The 23,507-nt window shown below is 43.4% G+C and overlaps 2 protein-coding genes across 4 annotated transcripts in view; one reads left to right on the top strand and one right to left on the bottom strand.

Moving 5' to 3' along the window:
* The first annotated feature begins 542 nt into the window (after positions 1 to 542).
* Positions 543 to 15,312, top strand: LOC120980614. Its single transcript, XM_040409799.1, has 2 exons — positions 543 to 665; positions 13,686 to 15,312. The coding sequence occupies exon 2, from the start codon at positions 13,694 to 13,696 to the stop codon at positions 15,239 to 15,241; it is 1,548 nt and encodes a 515-aa protein (XP_040265733.1). The 5' UTR covers positions 543 to 665; positions 13,686 to 13,693; the 3' UTR covers positions 15,242 to 15,312.
* Positions 9,603 to 23,507, bottom strand: part of LSP1 (lymphocyte specific protein 1) — a 65,693-nt gene continuing 51,788 nt past the window's right edge. For all 3 annotated transcript variants that reach the window (XM_040409802.1, XM_040409800.1, XM_040409801.1), the window contains exons 8-13: positions 23,248 to 23,329; positions 20,472 to 20,606; positions 19,010 to 19,108; positions 18,860 to 18,934; positions 16,458 to 16,536; positions 9,603 to 10,272 (exon numbers count right to left, since the gene is read on the bottom strand). In XM_040409802.1, the coding sequence (XP_040265736.1) occupies positions 16,462 to 16,536; positions 18,860 to 18,934; positions 19,010 to 19,108; positions 20,472 to 20,606; positions 23,248 to 23,329 (466 nt within the window). In that variant the 3' untranslated portion in view covers positions 9,603 to 10,272; positions 16,458 to 16,461. The remainder of the gene's footprint in view (positions 10,273 to 16,457; positions 16,537 to 18,859; positions 18,935 to 19,009; positions 19,109 to 20,471; positions 20,607 to 23,247; positions 23,330 to 23,507) is intronic.

Below are 23,507 nucleotides of genomic sequence, written 5' to 3'. Positions count from 1 at the left end.
AGAATGTTACAGTGTATGAAAAGTGCACAAATCCAGAATCATGTAACCATGGAAATGTCTCACACTTGTCTCAAGGATACATTATTTATTTATTTATTTATTTCTGTGTACAAATCAATTTATATAATTAATCTGGAATATCTGCCTTTTTTTAAAATAAATCTACGGTTCCTCCATATATATTAGTGCCAAGTGCAAATTACTAGGACCATTCCCTGCAACGCCCCCCGGGGGGGTTTCCAAACTGAAAATGTCTCTTTAAAAAAATAAAAAATAAAATATCAAATGTGTAAATTAATCCAATTATTTTAGTTCAATGACTTTATCTGACGGATTCTACCTATTATTTCCATCCATATATTTTACATGGATTTGGAGTGTGAGCTCTATGGCACCCATGTCCAAATAAAATATATGTTCTGGCCCGGTCACATATCTGGTGGTAACCTGTGAGGTTTTCTGGACAGTAGGGGGGGCCGTAGTCCCATTTAAAACGGTGGGTGTTCCCCCTCCCCTTGACCTTTCCTGAGCCCCCCTTTCCCTCCCCCCCTTTCCCCAAATTCAGAGTTTTGCTGCCCCCAGGTATGGGGGTCGTTTTCTTCCAGTCTCAGACGAGACAAGGGAGCTGATCACAGCTGAGGACACCTGCTAACGACTTTGAACAGGTAATGAAAGCAAAAAGGGGGCGCAGCGCACTCCATCTGAATGTGGGTATTAACCTGTGGAGAATTGAGAGCTGAAAAATCCAAATCATGGGTATTGTGCGAAAAGAATCACAGCGGGCACAAACAGCTTATTTAACTAATGGTACGGGCAGTGAAAGGGTTAACTCAACTGTTAATAGCGCATAGGATACTTTATATATATATATATGTCCACAAGTAGCAGCAGTGACTTTGTCAAGTGCAGTAGCAGAGCTGTGTTTGTCATTCCTTGCAACATCCAAATGTGTTAGGGTACATGCACCCAGCAGATTATGCAGATTTTCGTGGTTTTTTTCCCCCGCTGCATTTCTGAACCAAAATATGCATATGTTACTTGCGGATTACGTCCCGAATTTTGACGTTAATATTCCCCAGATCTCCCCATTTGCATTGCAAAAACAGTTGACATGCTGCAGATTTTAAAATCCGAAATTTGTGCACCATATAGATGAGATTTTGAAAATTTACGTCAGTTTTTTTTTGCATAAAAATGTTGCAAGATCCCTTTTTGCGACTTTTGCGAGTGGAGACTAGGGCATAGCGGGGGCTGGGACTTCGGTTCCAGCTAATTTTATTCTTATTTTTCGCCTGAAACTGCAATCAATGTGATTCCAGTCCGGGAGCACAGACCGCCGATGGTGCAAATCCTCCGACAGCGCAGAGTGGAAAGAAAGAATGGAGTAAAAAGTTGGTCTTTGTAAATGATCCCCAATGTGTACACTGTGCATGTGGCCCAGGCTATACTGTGACTGACGGATGTTAACTCTTGAGTGACAGCCGCAGTCCAGTATTGATTGCGACCTCACGTATTCCAGCTGTAATCTGGAGCTCTACAAATTGTCAGAGCGCGCCAAAAGCTTAATCTGGGATTTTGCATGGGACTTCAAGTGAACCCATGTAATGTGTACCCAGAAACATGCAGTCCCATACTGTTAATCTGTTACATGTATGTTGTGTACTTGCTGGTCTGTATCTGTGTATGGCATTGGAGTGTCAGGCTAATCCCACACGGATTATCATCCTGCACCGTATAAAGACTGACGGACGGACAGTGTAGATATGACTGGACTTTAAAATCCTACATATCCAAGATTTTAAGGGCCTAATTCACACTAGTTTGTCAAATTGGGATAGCACTAAGGCCTCTTTCGCATGGGCGTGTGTGAGCACTGCCGTGGGGCAGCCGCAGCGGATCGCGGACCCATTCACTTTAATGGGTCCGCCATCCGGCCGTTCCGCAAAAAGATAGGACATGTTCTATCTTTTTTTTTTACGGAACGGAAGTACGGGACGAAACCCCCACGGAAGCACTCCGTAGTTCCGTTCCGTGCTTCCGTTCCGCATCTCCGGATATGCGGACCCACATTGAAGTGAACGGGTCCGCATCCGTGATGCGGAATGCCCACGGAACGGCACCTGTGTATTGTGGATCCGCAAATGCGGTTCGCAATACGGCAACGGGGCACACACGCCGCGTGAAAGAGGCCTTAATAGCTCCTGCTGGGAACTGATTTGTATCACAATAGGCCATGCAATTCGGGTCCAATCAGGGGCCCGGTGGTCACGTGTCCAGGGGTCTAGGTGCTATTTTCATTTCTGAGGTCGGGTTACAGCGTGCTAATCTATTTAATGCCCCATGGGATGTACCTTCTTACTTTACACTGTGCAGCTATATATATACTGTATACATTACTGCAAGGGATGAGCAGATCTTCAATCAAGATGGCGGCGGCCGGCGCTCAAATGGATGGAGGTAAGCATGATTTTTTTTTTTTTATCTTTTACCACCATTCATGGAAAATTAGATTCGCAGCGAAGCCGAATTTCCTCGTGCTTCGTAGTACCGAATTTACCGTAGTAAAATTCTGAGAAGCAACCGAATTAAATTTTTGAGTACTTCTCAAACTCATCTCTACTTACTGCGAATCACTAATTTCATACATTTCTATCATTAAAAGATGCAACACTTTGGCGATTTTCACGTAGTTTTCGCTGCTTTTACGCATAAAAATCTGCATGTATTACTAGTGGATTTTGTTGCGCATTTGTCCCAGATTTCACCCTTTTGTATCCCAAAGGGCGAAAATTACCACTGAAAATCCACACAGCGAGGGTCAATTTTAGAAAATCTCATCTACTCCGCCTATTTGGGCGCATTCACACGACGGTGCGATGGCCGCGCCCATTCTGCGGATCCGCAAAACACGGGCACTGGCAATGTGCATCCCGCATCGTGGAGTGAACCCATTGACTTCAATGGGTCCGTGATCCGCCAGATGTGGCGGCATGGACCCGGAAGCATGCGGAAACACATGGACGCCCTTCTGTGTGCTTCTGGGTCGGTGCTTCCGCGGTCTGCAAAACGGTCATGGCCGTCACATGGTCGTGTGAAGGCGTCCTTAGGACCCATTCACACGACCGTATTTTTCTGTTCGCAACCATTCCGCAATTTTGTGGATCGGGTGGTTACCCATTCATTTCAATGGGGCCACAAAAGATGCGGACAGATGCGTCCGCATCCGTATGTCCGTTCCGTGGTCCCACAAAAAAGATAGAGCATGTCCTATTCTTGCCCATATTTGTAGACAAGAATAGGCATTTCTATCATGGAGAAGGATGTTCCGTTCTGCAAAATCCGGAAGGCACACGGCCGGTATCCGTGTTTTGCAGATCCAGAATTTGCCGTCCGCAAAAAACTGATACGGTCGTGTGAATGAGCCTTTACACTGTGGATTTCTGCGCATAATGTGCACAGTGTGCATATAGACCTACGGCCACATGCGGTCCCTTTACACTGGCAGGTAATTGCCCATAACCCTTTCTCTGTGTAGTGGTCGCGACTCGCGTCAGGTTATTGCAGTTCAGCTCCCATTCACTAGAGCGGAAGCTGAGCCGCTGTGACCCGGCACGTCTGTCTGCTTCCAGCTCCAATCTCGGTGTGAAATCCTGCAGCTGCCGCTGGGGGTGTCGGGTGTCGGACCCCCACTAGTCTGATATTGTTGACCTATCAGTGTGTGCAGTCAACAAAACCCCTTCAAGTGACATGAATTTGTATAAAATATCTTAGAAAACATGTATATCTGAATAGAATGAAAAGTGTTCCTTAGAATATAATTGGAAATAATAAAAATGAATGATTGTCACAAAAAATTGTATGTAGCCGTTTTATTATGTTTGTTACATGACAACCAATATGGCTTCCGCAGAACATGTTGTTTCACGGTCCTGATTTGTCACTCTGCCAAGGTACATATGTAGTTATACACCCACAGCATCCACGTCTCTGCATTTCTAGTGCTGATTAACACAACCGTGATCAGTCTGGGAAACACGGGCCGCATCTCCCAGCCCGACCGCAGCTCCCCTGACCCAAACTGACACGAACTGAAAACCCATCATGAGCTTAAAGAGGACCTGTCATCGCTACTTATATTTTTTAAAGGGGTTGTCTCATCATGGTCAATGGGGGCATATCGCTCGGACCCGCACCTATATCGAGAACGGAGCCCCGTGAAGATGGGTGCACTGCGCATGTGCAGCCGCCCTCCATTCATTTTTCTATGGAGCTGGCTCGGCTATTTCCGTTGGCCCCATATACAGTCAGGTCCATAAATATTGGGACATCGACACAATTCTAACATTTTTGGCTCTATACACCACCACAATGGATTTGAAATGAAACGAACAAGATATGCTTTAGCTGCAGACTGTCAGCTTTAATTTGAGGGTATTTACATCCAAATCAGGTGAACGGTGTAGGAATTACAACAGTTTGCCTATGTGCCTCCCACTTGTTAAGGGACCAAAAGTAATGGGACAATTGGCTTCTCAGCTGTTCCATGGCCAGGTGTGTGTTATTCCCTCATTATCCCAATTACAATGAGCAGATCAAAGGTCCAGAGTTAATTTCAAGTGTGTTATTTGCATTTGGAATCTGTTGCTGTCAACTCTCAAGATGAGATCCAAAGAGCTGTCACTATCAGTGAAGCAAGCCATCTTTAGGCTGAAAAAACAAAACAAACCCATCAGAGAGATAGCAAAAACATTAGGCCTGGCCAAAACAACTGTTTGGAACATTCTTAAAAAGAAGGAATGCACCGGTGAGCTCAGCAACACCAAAAGACCTGGAAGACCACGGAAAACAACTGTGGTGGATGACTGAAGAATTCCTTTTCTGGTGAATAAAAACACCCTTCACAACAGTTGGCCAGATCAAGAACACTCTCCAGGAGGTAGGTGTGTGTGTGTCAAAGTCAACAATCAAGAGAAGACTTCACCAAAGTGAATACAGAGGGTTCACCACAAGATGTAAACCATTGGTGAGCCTCAAAAACAGGAAGGCCAGATTAGAGTTTGCCAAACGACATCTAAAAAAGCCTTCACAGTTCTGGAACAACATCCTATGGACAGATGAGACCAAGATCAACTTGTACCAGAGTTATGGGAAGAGAAGAGTATGGAGAAGGAAAGGAACTGCTCATGATCCTACGCATACCACCTCATCAGTGAAGCATGGTGGTGGTAGTGTCATGACGTGGTCATGTATGGCTGCCAATGGAACTGGTTTTCTTGTATTTATTTATGATGTGACTGCTGACAAAAGCAGCAGGATGAATTCTGAAGTGTTTCAGGCAATATTATCTGCTCATATTCAGCCAAATGCTTCAGAACTCATTGGACGGCGCTTCACAGTGCAGATGAACAATGACCCAAAGCATACTGCAAAAGCAACCAAAGAGTTTTTTAAGGGAAAGAAGTGGAATGTTATGCAATGGCCAAGTCAGTCACCTGACCTGAATCCGATTGAGCATGCATTTCACTTACTGAAGACAGAACTGAAGGGAAAATGCCCCAAGAACAAGCAGGAGCTGAAGACAGTTGCAGTAGAGGCCTGGCAGAGCATGATCAGGGATGAAACCCAGCATCTGGTGATGTCTATGCGTTCCAGACTTCAGGCTGTAATTGACTGCAAAGGATTTGCAACCAAGTATTAAAAAGTGAAAGTTTGATTTATGATTATTATTCTGTCCCATTACTTTTGGTTCCTTAACAAGCGGGAGGCACATAGGCAAACTGTTGTAATTCCTACACCATTCACCCGATTTGGATGTAAATGCCCTCAAATTGAAGCTGACAGTCTGCAGGTAAAGCACATCTTGTTCATTTCATTTAAAATCCATTGTGATGGTGTATAGAGCCAAACATTTTAGAATTGTATCGATGTCCCAATATTTATGGACCTGACTGTAAATGAATGGGAGCGGGGGGGCGCGCATGCACGGTACACTCCCATTGACTTCTAGGGGGAGCAGGCTTGGAGGACTCCGGTCCAGCCACCCCCTTGCGGGGCTCTGTTCTCCATATAGATGCGGGTCCCAGCGGTGGAACCCGCACCTATAAAACAATGGGGACATATCCTAGCGATATGCCCCCATTGTCTATGATTAGACAACCCCTTTAATAGCTTCAAGCATTCCCGATGTAATAACAATTCTGGAACATCTATTCTTATGCTATGCCATTCCTTGAATTGCTAACAGTCTGCAGTAAGGGTACAGAGGGGAGGTAACCAGTTGGGGGTGTGTACCTGCACAGACTCCCTCTATCCAATCAGTGCTGCCATTGTCAGACTGTGCAGGTACACCCCCAACTGGTTACATCCCCTCTGTACCCTTACTGCAGACTGCTAGCAATTCATTCATAACTTCTAGTAGAAATAATAAAGGAACGGCACAACATAGAGGCATAAGGCTAGATGCTGCAGAATTGTTATTACATGGGGAATGCATGAAGCTATTAAAACAGTCATGTCAGGAGAGGGGACGGGTCCTCTTTAAAAAGGTTTTCTGACATTTTACTCCTGATGACCAATGGATAGGTCATTGGTATCTTATTGGTTGGGGTCCGACACCCTGGACCCCTGCCGATCAGCCGTTTGTGAGCGCCGCGCCATTCTTGCAGCTTTTCATGCTTGGTATCGCGCTCAGCACCATTCACTTCAATGGGGTTGAGCTGCTCTTAGGCCATGGGACTGATGAACATGTTGTCACTGGCCTAGGAAAAGCTGTGAGAAGGCCTCGGGGCCACTGCCTTCTCAAACAGCTGATCAGTGGGTGGTCCCGGGTGTCGGACCTCCACGATCAGATACCGAGGACCTATCCGGAGGACCTTATCCACTGTGCATCCACGTCAGCGCCACCTAAGATTCAGCACCCTGCCTAAACAATCCATTGCCAAGAGTAAAATCTGCAGTACAAAAACACTGCGGAAGTTGCCATCTTGTGGATTTAAAGAGGAGACATGTCAGTTTTAGTACAATGTAACGAAATCCCGGCACACGCAAGGAGTCTCCAAGTTTATGTTTTTTATTTAATCATAAAGTATATATTGTTAGAAAGCGTGACGCCTTCCATATTTTTTAAATTAATATATACTTTATGATGCAAAAAAAAGCATAAACTTGGAAACACCTTACGTGTGCTGGGATTTCGTTACATTGTGTTACTGGAGATTTCTCCTTTCAGGCTGCAGAGCACACGATTGTGCTGACCAGATCCATCTACATGTCTGGTTTAGTAGACACTGGTTCAATCAACGTTCACGGCGCTCATCAAAGGGACTTGGCTTTTGGTGCATGTCCCTTGTTGTCCCTTCTCCACCCAAGAGTCCGGAACTAAGTAACATATAACTTCAGGCGGCGCACTAACATATTCAACCTGCGGATCTCTATTTTATTCAACCGTAAGTAGTGCCGCAGCTGGATCATGCCTGAGGTGCTTCAGCCTTGCTTGAGAAAGGGCCGTCGACTGTAATGGCCCGAAACGTTGCCGTGCCGCCTGAAATTATATGTCTGTTAGGCCTCTTGCACATGAACGTGTGCTTCCCGTTGCCGCATCGCGGACCGCATTTGTGGATCTGCAATACACGGGCGCCGTTCCGTGGCCATTCCGCATCACGGATGCGGACCCATTCACTTCAATGGGTCCGCAAATCCGGAGATGCGGAACGGAAGCACGGAACAGAACCCTACGGGAGCACTACGGAGTGCTTCCGTGGGGTTTCGTCCCGTACTTCCGTTCCGCAAAAAGATAGAACATGTCCTATCTTTTTGCGGAACGGCCGGATCACGGACCCATTAAAGCGAATGGGTTCGCGATCCGCTGCGGCTGCCCCACGGACGATGTTCATGCATTGCGGGCGGCAGCACGACCACGGGGCGCACACGTTCGTGTGCAGGAGGCCTTAGGGCTACATTCACACGAACATATTTTGCTTCCATGTCAGTTCTTTTTCTTTTGCGGAATGGATGCAGACCCATTCATTTCAACAGGTTGGCAAAAAATGCGCACACAGCACACCATGTGCTGTCCGCATCCGTATGTCCGTTCTGTAGTCCTGCAAAAAAGATAGAACATGTCCTATTTTTGTCCGTTTGGCGGACAAAGATAGGCATTGTGACAATGGATCCGCCAAAAAATGGATGCCATACGGACGTCATCTGTTTGAATTTTTTGCGGACCTCAAAACACATACGGTCGTGTGAATGTAGCCTTTATAGTAACTACTTCCATCCCCCACGTCATAACAATCCCGGAGCATCTATTCTTATGACTCTATGACGTGCTGTTCCTTTATTATTCCTGCTGCAAGTTATAAATGAATTACGAGCAGTTTGCAATGAGGGTCCAGATGGGTATTACCAGTTGGGGGGGTGTCCCTGCACAGTCTGACATTATCCAATCAGTGCTGTCAGCATCAAACTGTACAAGGACAGACCCAGGACCGTCTTTAATATTGATTGGACCCTGGGCAAGAGGGAGAACACAAGTGCCGCTGCCGCATTCATGGGTCCATACTTTATTAACTAAGTAGCAGGACATGTAGGGCATACATGGGGGATGTCCCTGCACTTACTATTAATTCTGGGCGCCGCTCCGTCGTGCTGCTGTGGCCCCCCGTTACATTCTCACGCGCTGTATGCTAAGTAACAGCATCGGAACACCATGCGTTCCTTCTCCCTGGCTGTAGCGTTGTCCAATCGCAGCGCAGAACGTCACAGCCAGGGAGAAGGAACGCCCAGGAAGAAAAGCTAATGCCTCCTCCATGGTGTTCCGATGCTGTTACTTAGCATACAGCGCAGGAGAATGTAACGGGGGCCACAGGGGCGCCCAGAAATAATAGTAAGTGCAGGGACACCCCCCATGTATGCCCTACATGTCCTGCTACTTAGTTAATAAAGTATGGACCCATGAAAGATCCTCCAGTGGCCAGCAGGGCTCAAGAGGCAGTTGCCTTGGGCCCCCCAGGAGCAACTGAGCTCAGGGCTGCTTCCCCTTTTTGCTCCGCGTTAAAGACGGCCCCGGACCCCCCCCCCCCCCCCCCAACTAGTAACACCTAGATGGAACTTCAATGCAAACTGATAGCAATTCATTCATAGCTTCCAGGAGGAATAATACAGGAATGGCACAACATAGACTCACAAAAATAGATGCTCTAGAATTGCTATGACATGGGGAATGCAAGTAGTTCCTAATGTCAGGAGAGATGACAGCTCCTCTTTAACATCTGCACTGCGGGTCAATTCCCACCGTGGACTTATTCGACAGGGTGTAGGGTGTAAGATTTTGTGAAATTTCATCCACTGATGTAATGCGCCGCTGATTTTCCACGTGCAGTTCCATGGAGGGAAATAGCCCCTTGTGGACGTCCTAGAGAAGCTTTGCTTTTTTGACGGCAATCGTCTGCAGATCAATTAAATAAAAAGAAATCAAAAAAAGAAAAAGCAACCAATCAGATTCCAGCTTTCTTTTTTTAGTGGCCACTTGGAAAATGAAAGCAGCAACCTAATTGGCTATATAAGGAACTACAACACCTACAACAAATGAAACCTACACGTTGTGACCTATATTTCATTATTTTATTTATAAAGCATAAAAAAGTTGTTAAAAAAAAGACCCACTGTGATTGGGTGATTTGGACATCATTTGATGTGCTCATTTTTTAAAAAAATTTTATTTATTTTTTGCTGAGTATAGAGGACCGCATAGAGACGTGTGCTATACATTACTGATTTTGTGCCTAAGTCCAGTTTTGTACCAGCAAATATGGACCCAATTACCACTTATTGGCCTTGAACGCTGCTGCAGTAAATCAGAGAGCAGAAAATTCAATACAGCGGAAAGCTTAAGCAGCACATTAAAAGGGAATTTTATAATTTTTTTTAAATTGACATCGGCAGCTACTCGATCAAAAAGTAACTCATTTGCCAGCCTAGAGCATGGGCAATGAGGATCCTTGCAATGGTAAAGGCTCGGCAGTCACAAATTGTGACATAGATATGACATCAGTACTGAGTTCAGCACTTAGGCACGATGGTTTGTGAAGCTAGTTCTCCAGGGTGGAGCTGCGTCGTGACTTGTAGCACTTTAATACACAGCTCCAGAAAGGGCACGGGGCGAAAGCTCAAAGGGTGGAGTTGATGCATCCAGGTAGAGAGAAGGCAGCAGGACTTCATATTTCAGCATTAGAAAGACGGATTTTGTTCCTTTCGTGATTGTAATCAAGTTTTCTAGAAAAGAATGAGAAAGGAATATGTTATCTAAGGTTCATATTTACTTATCATTATCTGGGAGTCTAATGTACTTACCACCTTGAAGTTGCGTCGATTGGCTACTCAAGAACCCGGTCACAAATAGTGTTCGTCTTCTGAAAGACTTGCTTCTGCCAATGTCAGATCCTTTGCCAGGTTTCTAGTCTGGTAGGCGGGTGGTTCTGCTGAGGATGGGCCAGAATTGCTCCTCTCCCTGGCGCATTCGCAAACTCCTGAATCCATCTCATCTGCGCATGCGCCAGGGAGAGTAATAGTTCTGGCGCAGTACACAGAGCAAGTGACATCCCCGTCCACTGATCAGACCAGAAACCTGTTAAAGGACGTGACATTAGCACAAACAGGATTCCTAGAAGAGGAGTGTCAAGTGACGGGGGTTCCCAACCACCGATATACATAGACAAAAAGAGCACAGTAGGAAGAAGTGCAGAATTCAACTTCTCAGTAAACTAACAATTGGAGGCACAACACTTTTGTAGGCGTTGAAGGCTGTGTACAGCTTTCTTTTTGTTATTGCAGCTCGGCAAATCATTTTTTCAATTGGTTTTTATTAAAGATTTTGAGCCCCTTTCTCTGTTCAGCCTTGAGATTTTCTAGTAGCAGGCTCTGTATTTTTACTGTTTCCTGTCAAGCAGCTCAGCTGGCGGCTCCTTATCTCTCATCTCCGACCTTATAATTCACTCATTATACCTCAATTCTTATCTTACTGAAAAGAATAGGGCTTAAATAGACATTTGTGATCTTTTAGTAATTTGGAGAGAAGGTAAAAGTACGATTCACACAGCTAGACAAACAGTTAATCCTTTGTGAGAGAAAGGCTGAATATTTTTTAATAAAGACCGATTGAAAAAAAAATTTTTTGCCCAAAATGAGTAAAATGCAATTATAAAATAATAATTGCCCCCGAAGATGTAGATAGCAGTTAAATATGCTGCCAGGGTCTGGAGCTCGCACTGGCTCCGGTCCCAGATCAAGGTCTTATGTAGCCGTGTGGCAATACTCCATAGAACTTTGTAGAAGAAGGCGACGCTGCCCGATGCAGGTAAGAGATCTGCCAGGTGCAGGTAAGTAAAAAGGGATCTTCTTTATTGTAAGGAACAGGCAAACTACGTGTTTCAGGGCCTGGAGGGCCCCTTCATCAGGTTCTGAAGGGGCCCTTTCGGCCCCTTGTTTGTCTGTTTCTTACACTAAAGAAGATCATTTCTTTCTTCTACATTTCTTCCTTTTACAAAGGTTTTACGGAGTATCGCCATAAGAGCCGATATATGACACTTCAAGCCGGTAAGTAGGCTTACGCCCCATTCACACGACCGTAATTTTGCTCCATAAAAATGCAGATCAGACCCATTCATTTCAATGGGGCCCCAAAAAATGCAGACATCACACTATGTGCTGCCCGCATCCGTATGTCCATTCCACGGCCCCTCAAAAAAGATATAGGCAGGATATAAACAAAAATAATCATTGTTACAATGTGTCCGCAAAAAAAAAAGGATTTAACATGGACATCATCCATATTTTATGTGGGTCCGCATTTTGCAGACCGCAAAATACTTACGGCAATGTGACTGCACCTTTAGGCCTCGTTCACATTTCCATTTTTCACTGACATGCGTTATCCGCATTTTTAACAGACAGCACACGTACCCATTGATTTTAAGGCTCACGCTTCAGTATTTTTTCAGCGCAAAAATCACGGAGACATGCACTACTTTGGTCCGTGATGCAGACCAAACACGACCATTATAGTCTATGGGATGGTATCTATGTTGCGTCAGCGTTTGGTCCGTTTTTGACTTACCACTAATAAGAGATGCTCTGGAAATTAATTTTCAGCCTAGCAGTGTCCGTGCAATACGGATGACACATGGAGGACAAAAAACGGACACACGGACAAAACACGGAGCGTCTTCACTGATAAAACAGGTACAGATTTTTTCACGGACGTCAAATGGACACGTAAATGTGAACGAGGCCTTAGAGTGAGGACTAAACACATATCTGCCATACAAGGAGTGTTCCAGTATGAGTGGCCCTGCTTTGGTCTCTGCAGCACCCCCTCCTGGTGGAGAATGTGATATGGCATGGAACTTGGAAGGCACATGGAGGTTTGGAAAAATACACAGTGGAAAAATGTCTACCGGGTGTATATTTAGCCTAAATATTCCACATCTAAGCATATAAATTTTAAATTGGCGGGTATTTAGGGTAATGCTGGTGAACAAAAAGGCGTAAATGATTTTTTTTAAATTAACACAGTCATAACAGTTACAATCTGCTCCATGATGAGACGATAGTAATAATAATATACGGGGTCATTTATAAAACTGGTGTAAAGTAGAACTGGCTTAGTTGCCCATAGCAACCAATCAGATTCCACCTTTCATTTTTGACAGCTCCTTTGGAAAATGAAATGAGGAATGTGATTGGTTGCTAAGGGCAACTAGGCCAGTTCTACTTTACACCAGTTTGATAAATGACCCCAATAGTTTTTCAGATTAACCATTATGATAAATAATTGGGCCTCGTTTATCAAAAGTGTTTAACAGTAAGACTGTCTTTGTAGCAACCAATCACGACGCAGCTTTTATTTTCCCAAACCAGTTTGAAAAATGAAAGCTGAGCTCTGATTGGTTTACATGAGCAACAAAACCAGTCTTACTGTCAGACAGTCTGACAGTCTGGTTTTGGCGAGTGTTCTGCGGTCCCGGAATGGCTGAGGTATCTCCTGATTTCAACTGTATCTGAGTCCTGAGTGAGTGCCATAAGCTCCCTGCTCCACCATTCACCGGTCTGTACTCTCCCCAGCAACAGGAGCGACGTGGTGATGTCATCGAGCCTGCTGTGCTGTGGACGAAAGCACATAGGCCCGGGGATCATTCCCCAGCCAGGGAATTGGCCTATGCACTTTATTTCTCAGCCAAGCATCCGCGATACAGAGATGTCATCATTCCTGTTGCTGGGGAGAGCAAAATGTGCTCCATTCATCAGGGGAATGGGGCCAGGTGAGTATTACTTTTTTATTTTATTAACATTATAAGGGCTTAACTACTGTAAGGGGCCAGCATTGCTGTAAGGGGGCACTAAAGAGACAATGCTATTGTAAGGAGCACTAAGAGGGTGTAACTACTGTTTGCAGACACAAGGGGGACTGGGCAGTATTGTGTTTATAGACAGCCATTAGAGGCCTGGGTTAGTGTTAAGAAACTGTTGTCCCTCCTTGGCCATTTAAAAAAATTTAGAGGTATGCAAAAGCGATGGCACCTCGCATGTTACATGTTATAAAAATATTATCCTGTCCTATTACATGCACTTGGCTGTTTTAGGGGCATATTACAAGAAGAAGACACCTTCTTTGTTTTTGATCCCACCAGGTTCCATCATGCTGCTTACAGTGAGCCCACTAGAAAATCCAGGGCCTCCTTCCCCTGTTCCTCCACCAACTCCCCCAAAGCCACGTAAAGACAATGCAAAGCTTCAGCGCCTTATACGGAAAGCTGCCAAAAGAAGTGGCGTACAAACTTCTCCGACACTGACCACTAAATCCTTTCGCTCAACTCTCTCTCCGGTCAATGAAGCTGATTTGGAAAGTATAGAATCATTAGCATCCCAGAAAAATAAAAAACCTCCTTCCATTAACTTGCCCCCAAGATTTCAGTTCAAGGGAGTAACGCATCGAGTGCCTTCTCCTTACCCCAAACAGAAGTTCACCTTCACTGTAATTGAGCAACAAAGTCTCAGTCAATATCTAAGTCCTAGCCCAGTTCCTGATTCATCATCACCTTTTAGATCCAGCTCACCCAATATCCTGTATCCTCAAGGAGGTAACACCTCTGAACGTTTATCGCCAAGGCTCATTGCTAAAAGTAGTTTGAGACCGTGCACGCCACAAGCCACAGAAACATTTCCAAAACAACCCCTTGAGCCTCACCTTCAGATTTTAACTCCCCCTGCTATAACTGTATGTGAGACAAATGGAGACGATGCAGGACCTCTTTCCCCTAAAATAGACAAGTCTACGCATCAGACACAAATAAATGGATTTTCCACATCAAAATGTGAGGACACAGAATTATCAAAGGGTTCCAGATCTTTACCTGATCAGCAGGTGTCCACATACAAACCCAAAGCTTGTAGTCCTAGTTCAGAAAATGAATCAATAAAGCCAGTATCTACATCAACAACTTCAGAGAATTCACACTCTAGGTCTACTCATGGTTCCAGGACGTCATCTGTGAGTCAGACCTTAACTGCCGTCACAGTTTGTCATGATGGACCAATAAAAGTCACTGTTAAAACTGTTCCAGTTGAAGTCAAGATTTCTTCAAAAACAACTGGAACTACCCGTGTAACCTCAAGTACAGGCAACTTAACAAATTCAGAAATTGTTCCCAAGTCAGAGGACATAACCATCTTGAAACTACCTGAGAAACCTAAGCCTCCTAGAAAGAAGCCTGGTGGAGGATGGGCAAGGCTTGTCAAGCACCTTGTGGTGGAGCCAGAAGAGCCAAAATTTCCTGAATTACAAAAAGCAGGGGACAAAACTGAGAAATCAGTAGAGGAGGTGAAGGACACTACTGCAGGGACTCAACAGAGCAAAGCAAATCGCGCTAACAAGATGTGGGATGCTTTACTCTACCACATGGCAACAGCAAATAAGGGGCAAGAGAAGCCTGGGTCAAGTGCTCCCCCACCACTTCCTTTTTTCCGCTCTCGTTTGCCCCTTCTCCTGCACCGGCCTCGGTTTGATGCCAGAAAGCTAAAAGAAGCAGCATCACGGCCCCTGCGCAGTGTGACCGCTTTCTTCCACAGGAGAGTTGCTGACAAAGGAACACCAAGTACTTTCAACAGGACTGCGTCAGGGTGGAGCATTAATGGGGAGAATGCTAAGCAGGAGAAGCAAGCAATCGATGTTGATATGAAACATTGAGGGAAGATGGCCCTCAAACCTACTCCAGACCATCTGCATGGACAATGCCCTCTACATAAATAATATGCTACCTAAGGTCTTTTGCATTTCTGTACTATTTTATATTGTTGCTGTGGTTGTGTAGTGGTTCCCACATTATTCATGCTCCTATGTGCATATTAACAGTTCGCATTCTCTGGCATGGCAGGGTCTTCTAAAAACATTAATGATGGGTACCGTATGAAAGATGACTGTAAGAAGGTGTAAAGATGCACATCATTCATTAGGGGGCAACATTCTGCATTTTAGTATATTCTATTTCATGCAGGAAGGGCCAAATTAGGAAGAAAAAAATTAAGACCAACTGCATGGAGACTGTAGGCAGTATGGCTCCACATGGCCTCCCTCAGGTGTCCTATGTATGGAGCTACAGAGAGCATTCAGTGAAGTCTTCCTCCACAACAATGGGAGCCCTATTATGATTCTGCACAAAATGGAGGCATAAAACAGACATGTACATGAAACCTAGGGTTAAAGGGGTTATCACATGAATTATTTTCATGTCGAAAGTCCTCAAATGCTGTTAATATTGATTATAAAGTAATGTGCCTGCCTTGATGCTGCTGCTAAAATGTGCTGCTGGGATTGGGATTTGACCAGAATAAGTCTCCTTCCCCCTCTGGCAGCTCACAATATAGTCCCTTCTTACTTCTCAAGAAGGAGAGTTCTCAGCTATAATGCCATGTGACCAGCAGTCAACATTAGGTGGAAGTTCACATTGCTCACATTATGAGATCATCATTACACTTCATTTACATAGGACAGCTTGAAGTCCAAATTCAAATCTCAAACTCTAAATTCAATGTGTCAATAATTTCGTAAGTACAGATATGACTTCATCAGTGTACTCCACGCATTAGTCTCACCACTGGTTCCAATTAAGGTGACAACCTTCTCGTACACATTTGCTGCCTCCTCTAGATGCATGCTCTCATCGTTTCCAAACCAATGAAAGTACAGGAAACACGTTTTCTTTCCAAACTAAACCTTCCATGGTGCTCAACCGATACATTTTAGCTGTGTCCCATCAACAGTTAAAGGGCAGAAACTTGCCCACTTTTGCAACGGGTTAGAAGGACAAATTATTAAATTGAAAAGAACGAAAGTTAAGAAATTGAGCGAGAGTTACAAAGAAAGAATGAAAAAGAAGGATGACTAGAAAGGGTTTTTAGATTACCTCATCAAGGCTCGTCCAACCTGACCTTCTCATATTTTCCATGTCCAGTTGGAACAAATTTGTATTTTGGCATCATATTCTGTGGGAAAGACCATGTCAAAGGTCAGTCTGGTAGCAAATGTTGTGTTTTCCATGATGTTTGTGTTACATATATTGTCCATTATTGGACACATAATCACAGTCGAACTCCTGAGTTCACTGTTATTGTAATACTGGGTTATCCAGAAGTCTCCATACATAGATAAGGCCTCATGGATTGGTCAGTGTGGTCTTGTGAAACACCCTTTTAGACAACATCATATGTACTATAGAAGCAGATCATAATGCTGCTATGGGAACCTTAAGACAGAGGAGGCCCAATCCTTCTTGGTTCCATCCTCTTTGCTACTAGGTTTTGGGAACCTGTAGCGAACTCAACAGGAACTGCAGTGTTGGCAAACAAGCGGATGGGGAATTGGCCTAAGTTAGGAAGAGGATGAATGAACACAAGGCTCTTCTGTCCTGGGTAGCATCATTATGGGAGAACAATTTTAATCTTAGCTATGGTGCTCCTCTTCCTAGGAAAATGGCCGCAACGTTCGTGGTAGCCTCCTCAAACAGCTGACTGGCGGGGACGCGGGTAGTCAGACCCCCGCCAATATGATACTGATGGTCTATACTGAGCATAGGACAATATCAAAATCTAAGACTAGATTCTAGATTTCAAACACTAAATATGTTAATGCAGGTTCTCTATGTACAGGAGAGATATGTCCTTGTGTGTTTTCAAGGCAATATCAACCATATAGATGTAAAACTCAACTTGTGCAAAAACTGACCACTTTCTCTATGCTAGGAGACTTCTAAACCCCCTCTATGATAATTATATTAGTAATCATACAGTGTATTAATTCTAATAATATATGTTATATTTAGTAAATAATAAAACATCTAAAAAAAATAAGACTTTGGGGAAAATTGTTCTGCTTAAAAAATTAATATATGCTAGATAACACTCTGATAACCAGATTTTTAATTATAGTATCTCAAACAATCCCAGTTAGGAGTAATTCAAGCCAAAACATGCCTCTTCCTCTGCTGACCAGGTTTTTCTTTAAAGATAAAGTACATAATATAACAATATATGTAATAAGATGACACTTAGGTCAGATTTTCACGTCTGGATTTTGCATTCCTATGATGCTGGGCATTGAAGAACCTTCAATGGAGGCAGACCACTGCCCAAAGTAAAAACATTGCGTTTCCATGCAGCTACCACAAAGGGGGAGCTCAGTGCAAACAGATGATTACAGTAACTGTATAAAATTCTATGCACTGAGCTCCCCCTAGTGGTGGCTTCAGGCAGCCGGCTTTGTAGTAGAAGGGAAGAAGAAGTGTATCTATGCCAGGTATCAAGTGTGAATACGTTGAGAAATATGATGGTCAGAATGAATGCCATATTTTAAAGTACCTGTTCTACTTTACTGACATAGATGTTGGATAAAGTGGATGAGGCCAATGTTGACTTTTTTTATTACAATCTATTTTTGATTATTTTTAAAATGTCAAAAGTAAATTCATCAGAAATCTGGGACATTTCTCTTTGCTTGCTGCGTTGCCTGGGGGTGACTGACGGACACGTACTCAGAAACTGGGTGGGACAGGGAGCCCATGCTAAGTTTTGCTATGTGGCCCTATGAGTACTGTGGATGCCCTGTATGCTGTGAGTTTGAGTCACTTAACCCATGGTCTGTCCAGACATGTGAATCTGGCCTTATTATCTCTGTATTCTCAGAATCCAACTGATTTTCTAATAATATTTGATACATGCATGTGGGTGGTACCATAGTCATATGAGTATTCTTTTATGGTCCAGCATGACCATTACCAGGACGGGATGGATATGAGTAAGCAATAGCGCTTGGCAACTCTGTCAGTCCCACAGAAGAGAATGAGGGGTGGTCATACTGCATTCACTCAGGGGGGGCTTGGGTGGTTGGACCCCCAGGGATCATACATTTATCACCTATTCTGTAGACTGGTGACAAACGATGTTCTAGGGCCAACTCCAAGTTATAAGACTACCCAAGAACAAGACAGCCAGTCAATGACATGGGACCATTTGAGATTCATAAAACAATGGGTATTTACTGTATATTTTATGCCTTTTGTACATTTTGGACTGTCCTAAAGACAGAAGATGATGTCTATGCCTGCCGGTCTATGAGCAGGTATAGATGTTTTGCCTCTTTCTGGCCTGTTTTGCCCACTTTTCTCAAGCGGCGAGAGGAGATAAAATGATAACACAAATATGGTATGCACCATAATTTTTCCACTTTTTGTGCTGAACCCATTGGTTTCTATATGTGAAAGAACTGATCATGAGCACGGTTTTTAATATCATGTCTAAAAGGAATGTTTACCTTATTACTCTGTACTGACTTGGAGTTCTGCTCCCATAAGCTTTTTTTGCTGAGCACATCTCCCGGCTTCACCTCCTACAATACAAACATGTAGTTGTCATCATCCTCCCTTGACACATATGCCCAGATGTCATCAGCGTCCAAACTTACTGTGACTTTTGGAGATGGTACATGGTCATCTGGTTCAGATTTTCCTTTGCCCCACTGGTTGATCATGTCCGATACAGCAATGTTTATGCCTTCTGTGTCCTGTGTAGAATAATGAGTCCAGCATCGTCAGACATACTGTACCATAACAGTTGTAATTATGATATTCAGTATCATTACCTTACTTGGAAATATTTGTTAAAGAGGTTATCCCATGATGAATTTAAAAAATGTAATTCAGATATCGTATAATACATGACAATCTCTTTCTAACAACGCTAGAACCATCCCTGTACCTCACATGGATCCAGAGATCTCCACATTCTTTGTTACAAAGGGCTGTGCCCTTTCTGCTGCAGCTCTTTCCCTATTACAGCTCAATAGGCATTTGAAGAATGGAACTGAGCATGTGCGTCCATCTCAGCAAGATGGACAGAGAAATAAGAAAAAGAACAAACAGCAGGTGGCGCTATACAAATACCTTTTATTGAATAACTCAGTGGCTTTACAAAAAAAAATTAATTACATGTAATTACAAACGTATTAAAATCCAGCTGCTGGTTTGAAAACTGCTGAATATTTTTCATGGGACATCCCTTTTAAGCTCTTTTTAGGACCAGGACTATATGGTAGACCTTACTACCTATAGCCTAGTGTCAGTATAGCTCCTACAACATGAAAAGCTTGTCATGGTGCATCTCTGCCAAAAAGTTGGACGGTGCTGCCTAAAACTAGTCAAGGACAAGAACCTTCCAAATACTCAAACACTGGAAATCTTAAAATTCACACTCAGACTGACCAAACTTGAATATTTATGTGAATAAAGCCTAATGGGACAAAGAGCTGATATAAGGTACTGAACGTACGCTCTGTATGCGCGATTGTACGGGCGTTTACAATCGCGCCGCGGAGTCAAGCGAACGCCTAGTGTCGCGCGTTCCCGGAAGTCTATGTACGGGAACGCGCAACACTACGCCCCAAAGAAGCTCCTGAACTTCTTGGGGCATCGGGTGTTTTACAGCGCGATCGTATGCGCTGTAAAACGCCCAGATGAGAACCATGCCGATAGGGAAGCATTGGTTTCTCCTTGTTGAGCGTTTTACAGCGCGTAGGAACGCGCTGTAAAATGCTCAGGTCTGATCCGGCTGTTAATGTTATGACGACAAAACAAAAAATGCAGGACATCTCATCACCATTTACCTTGAGATCCGCTGCTCAGGGTTGCCTGATGATGCCCATCATAGCCAAGAAGATTGACACCTGATTCTATAAATGTTTTTATGAGCATGAATCAAATGACAGCAAATTATAGGAACAGCTGATCCTCAAAAACCTAAACTCAGGTAAGTTTACCCTAGGAAGGAGAAGACCCAGGTAACCTTCAACCTACATTTTTGGGTGCAATCACTCTCTGTTGAGACTACTTTACTGATAAACACAACCTATGCCATTATGTGGGTCTTACCTTGCAAGGGGACAACTTAGATGCTGTGGTGACATCCCCTGACTCCCACATGTTCTTCTTGCTTGACACTGCATCTGCTGGACTTAGCAGTTCTAGAGATGGCTGTCGAACCAAGCGGCCTGTTTTAGAGGACGACTGTGGAGGAAAATGAAAAGCTGACATAAAACCTCCATGTGCAAAATCTATGACAGAGCCCTCCAATATGCACTTTCTATAATACCGGTGTCTTCTAATGTGGCACAAGGGTCTTTGGGCCCCTCAGGCTCCTGGGCCCGGTAGTGACTGCTACCTCTGCACCCCTATAGCTACGCCCCTGACTGGGGTACTGCAACTGATGTACAGTTTTGTGGAAGAAGATTCCATATAACTTATAATGTTTTCATTCCAATTCTTGCTCTTTCTATGTTGAGGAGTCCAGTGGGTGTTCCTATCAGTGATTGACAGCCTTGCTTGTATATGTATGTATACAGAGATAGCTTTCAATCACTGAATATGACCGCCCACTGAACTCCTAAGCATAGAAAGAGCAGGAATTGGAATGAAAACATTATAAATTATACCTCTTCCACGTTTGCGCTATTGATTTCTGTTGTTCTACTCTATTATAGGAATAGAACAAAGAAAATAACAGAGGTGCCAGATTTGGGACATCACTGACCTGAATAGAGCCAAACAGATCCCATTGACTATAATAGGGTCTATTTGACTTCCATTCGGGAGTCCTTTTTTTTTTTAGCTGAGAACAAAGTCCTACAGTTGTGTTCAAAATAATAGCAGCGTGTTTAAAAAAGTGAATACAGCTCAAAATCCTTCTAATAACTTCTATTTCTTTACACACAAATGCATTGGGAACACTACACATTCTATTTCAAATCAAAACATGAAGAAAAATATATCAAATTTGTGTTGTTCCTCTAAAACTATTGAAGAAAAGTGAATATTAGACTGTTCAAAAAAATAGCAGTGTTTGTCTTCTTCTTTACAAACTCAAACATTCACTATATAAACTGAAACATGTTTGAAGATGTAGCTTTCCTTTGAATCCCTTAACTAATTAGTTATATAACAGCTGTTTCTGAGAACTGCTGTACATCTGTGTTGCTCGGAGTCAACCAACTTCTGGCCCCTGTGAACAGGTATTCCAGCCCAGGAGGATTGGACTACATTCCACAGTTCTTCTATATTTCTTGGTTTTGCCTCAGAAACTGCATTTTGGATGTCACCCCACAAGTTTTCTATTGGATTAAGATCCAGGGATTGGGCTGGCCACTCCAGAACGTCAATCTTGTTGGTCTGGAACCAAGATGTTGCACGTTTACTGGTGTGTTTGGGGTCGTTGTCTTGTTGGACCACCCATTTCAAGGGTATTTCCTCTTCAGCATAAGGCAGCATGACCTCTTCAAGTATTCTGATGTCTTCAAACTGATCCATGATCCCTGGTCTGCGATAAATAGGCCCAACACCGTAGTATGAGACACATCCCCATATCATGATGCTTGCGCCACCATGCTTCACGGTCTTCACAGTGTACTGAGGCTGAATTCAGTGTTTGGGGGTCGTCTGACAAACTGTCTCCGGCCACTAGACCCAAAAAGAACAATCTTACTTTCATCAGTCTACAAAATGTTGCGCCATTTCTCTTTAGGCTGGTCAATGTGCTCTCTGGCAAATTGTAACCTCTTCAGCACATGTCTTTTTTTCAACAGGGGGACTTTGCGGGGGCTTCTTGCAGATAGCTTGGCTTCACATAGGCGTCTTCTAATTGTAACAGTACTCACAGGGAACTTTAGACCTTCTTTGATCTTCCTGGAGCTGATTGTTGGCTGAGTCCTTGCCATTTTGGCTATTCTTCTATCCAATCGAATGGTAGTTTTTCCCTTTCTTCCACGTCTTTCAGGTTTTGGTTGCCATTTTAAAGCATTTGCGATCATTTTAGCTGAGCAGCCTATCATTTTCTGTACTTCTTTATATGTTTCCCCCTCTCCAATCAACTTTTTAATCAAGGCACGCTGTTCTTCTGAACAATGTCTGGAACGACCAATTTTACTCAGAATTTCATAGAGAAATGCACTGTAACCAGCATGTACATTTGCTGCCTTCCTTCCTTCCTTAAGGGCAATAATTGCCACCTGTTTCTCAAAGAATGAATGACCTCACTAATTGAACTCCACACTGCTATTATTTTGAATATGCCCCTTTCAATAAGTGATTGAATTACAGAGAATCAGCAGCATGCATGGCATGACTGTTAAGTCTTTTATATTTCTATTACTTTACTACACCTGCTAGGAAATTATTTGCCATGTAGAAATATCATTTCTACCAAAAACAGTGATTGATCAGGTTAGTGATGTCTGACTGCTATTATTTTGAACACAACTGCATATCCAGGCTTTTATCTCTCCTTTTTTTTAACTGAATCTGTGAAGGAATACTAAATCTTTTCCTATAAAACTATTGGGGTCATTTATCAAACTGGTGTAAAGTAGAAGTGGCTTAGTTGCCCATAGCAACCAATCAGATTCCACCTTTCATTTTTGACAGCTCCTTTGGAAAATGAAAGGTGGAATCTGATTGGTTGCTAAGGGCAACTAAGCCAGTTCTACTTTACACCAGTTTTATAAATGACCCTATATATATATCAATCTGCTCAGCTCCTCCTGCTCTATGACATGTGCAGATTGCACTGCATGGACAATGTGACCGCTCCCTTTATTATAAAAAAAATATATAAAAATCTCTAAGGCATATGCAGCTTTCAAAAACATCTCCATACCTCTATAGCATGCGTATACTGCTCCAGGCGATCATCAATCTTGTTGATTGGGAGAGGAGGCTCACTTCTCTTAATACTGTTGCTGTAAGGAAGGTCACACCATGTGAGGTCACATTGAAAAATAAGGTAAGACCGTGAAAGGATAAGATGGAGGTGGACAGGGAGAACACACAGGTAAGAAGTTAGATATACTGGACTAGATGATAATAATAATAATACTGAATATATATACAGGTTATATATAATAATAAAAAATAAAA

Source organism: Bufo bufo, chromosome 10 (genome assembly GCF_905171765.1).
Source record: "Bufo bufo chromosome 10, aBufBuf1.1, whole genome shotgun sequence".
Lineage (NCBI taxonomy): Eukaryota > Metazoa > Chordata > Amphibia > Anura > Bufonidae > Bufo > Bufo bufo.
Note: the sequence above shows the minus strand (reverse complement) of the source record. Positions and strands in the feature narration are given on the sequence as shown.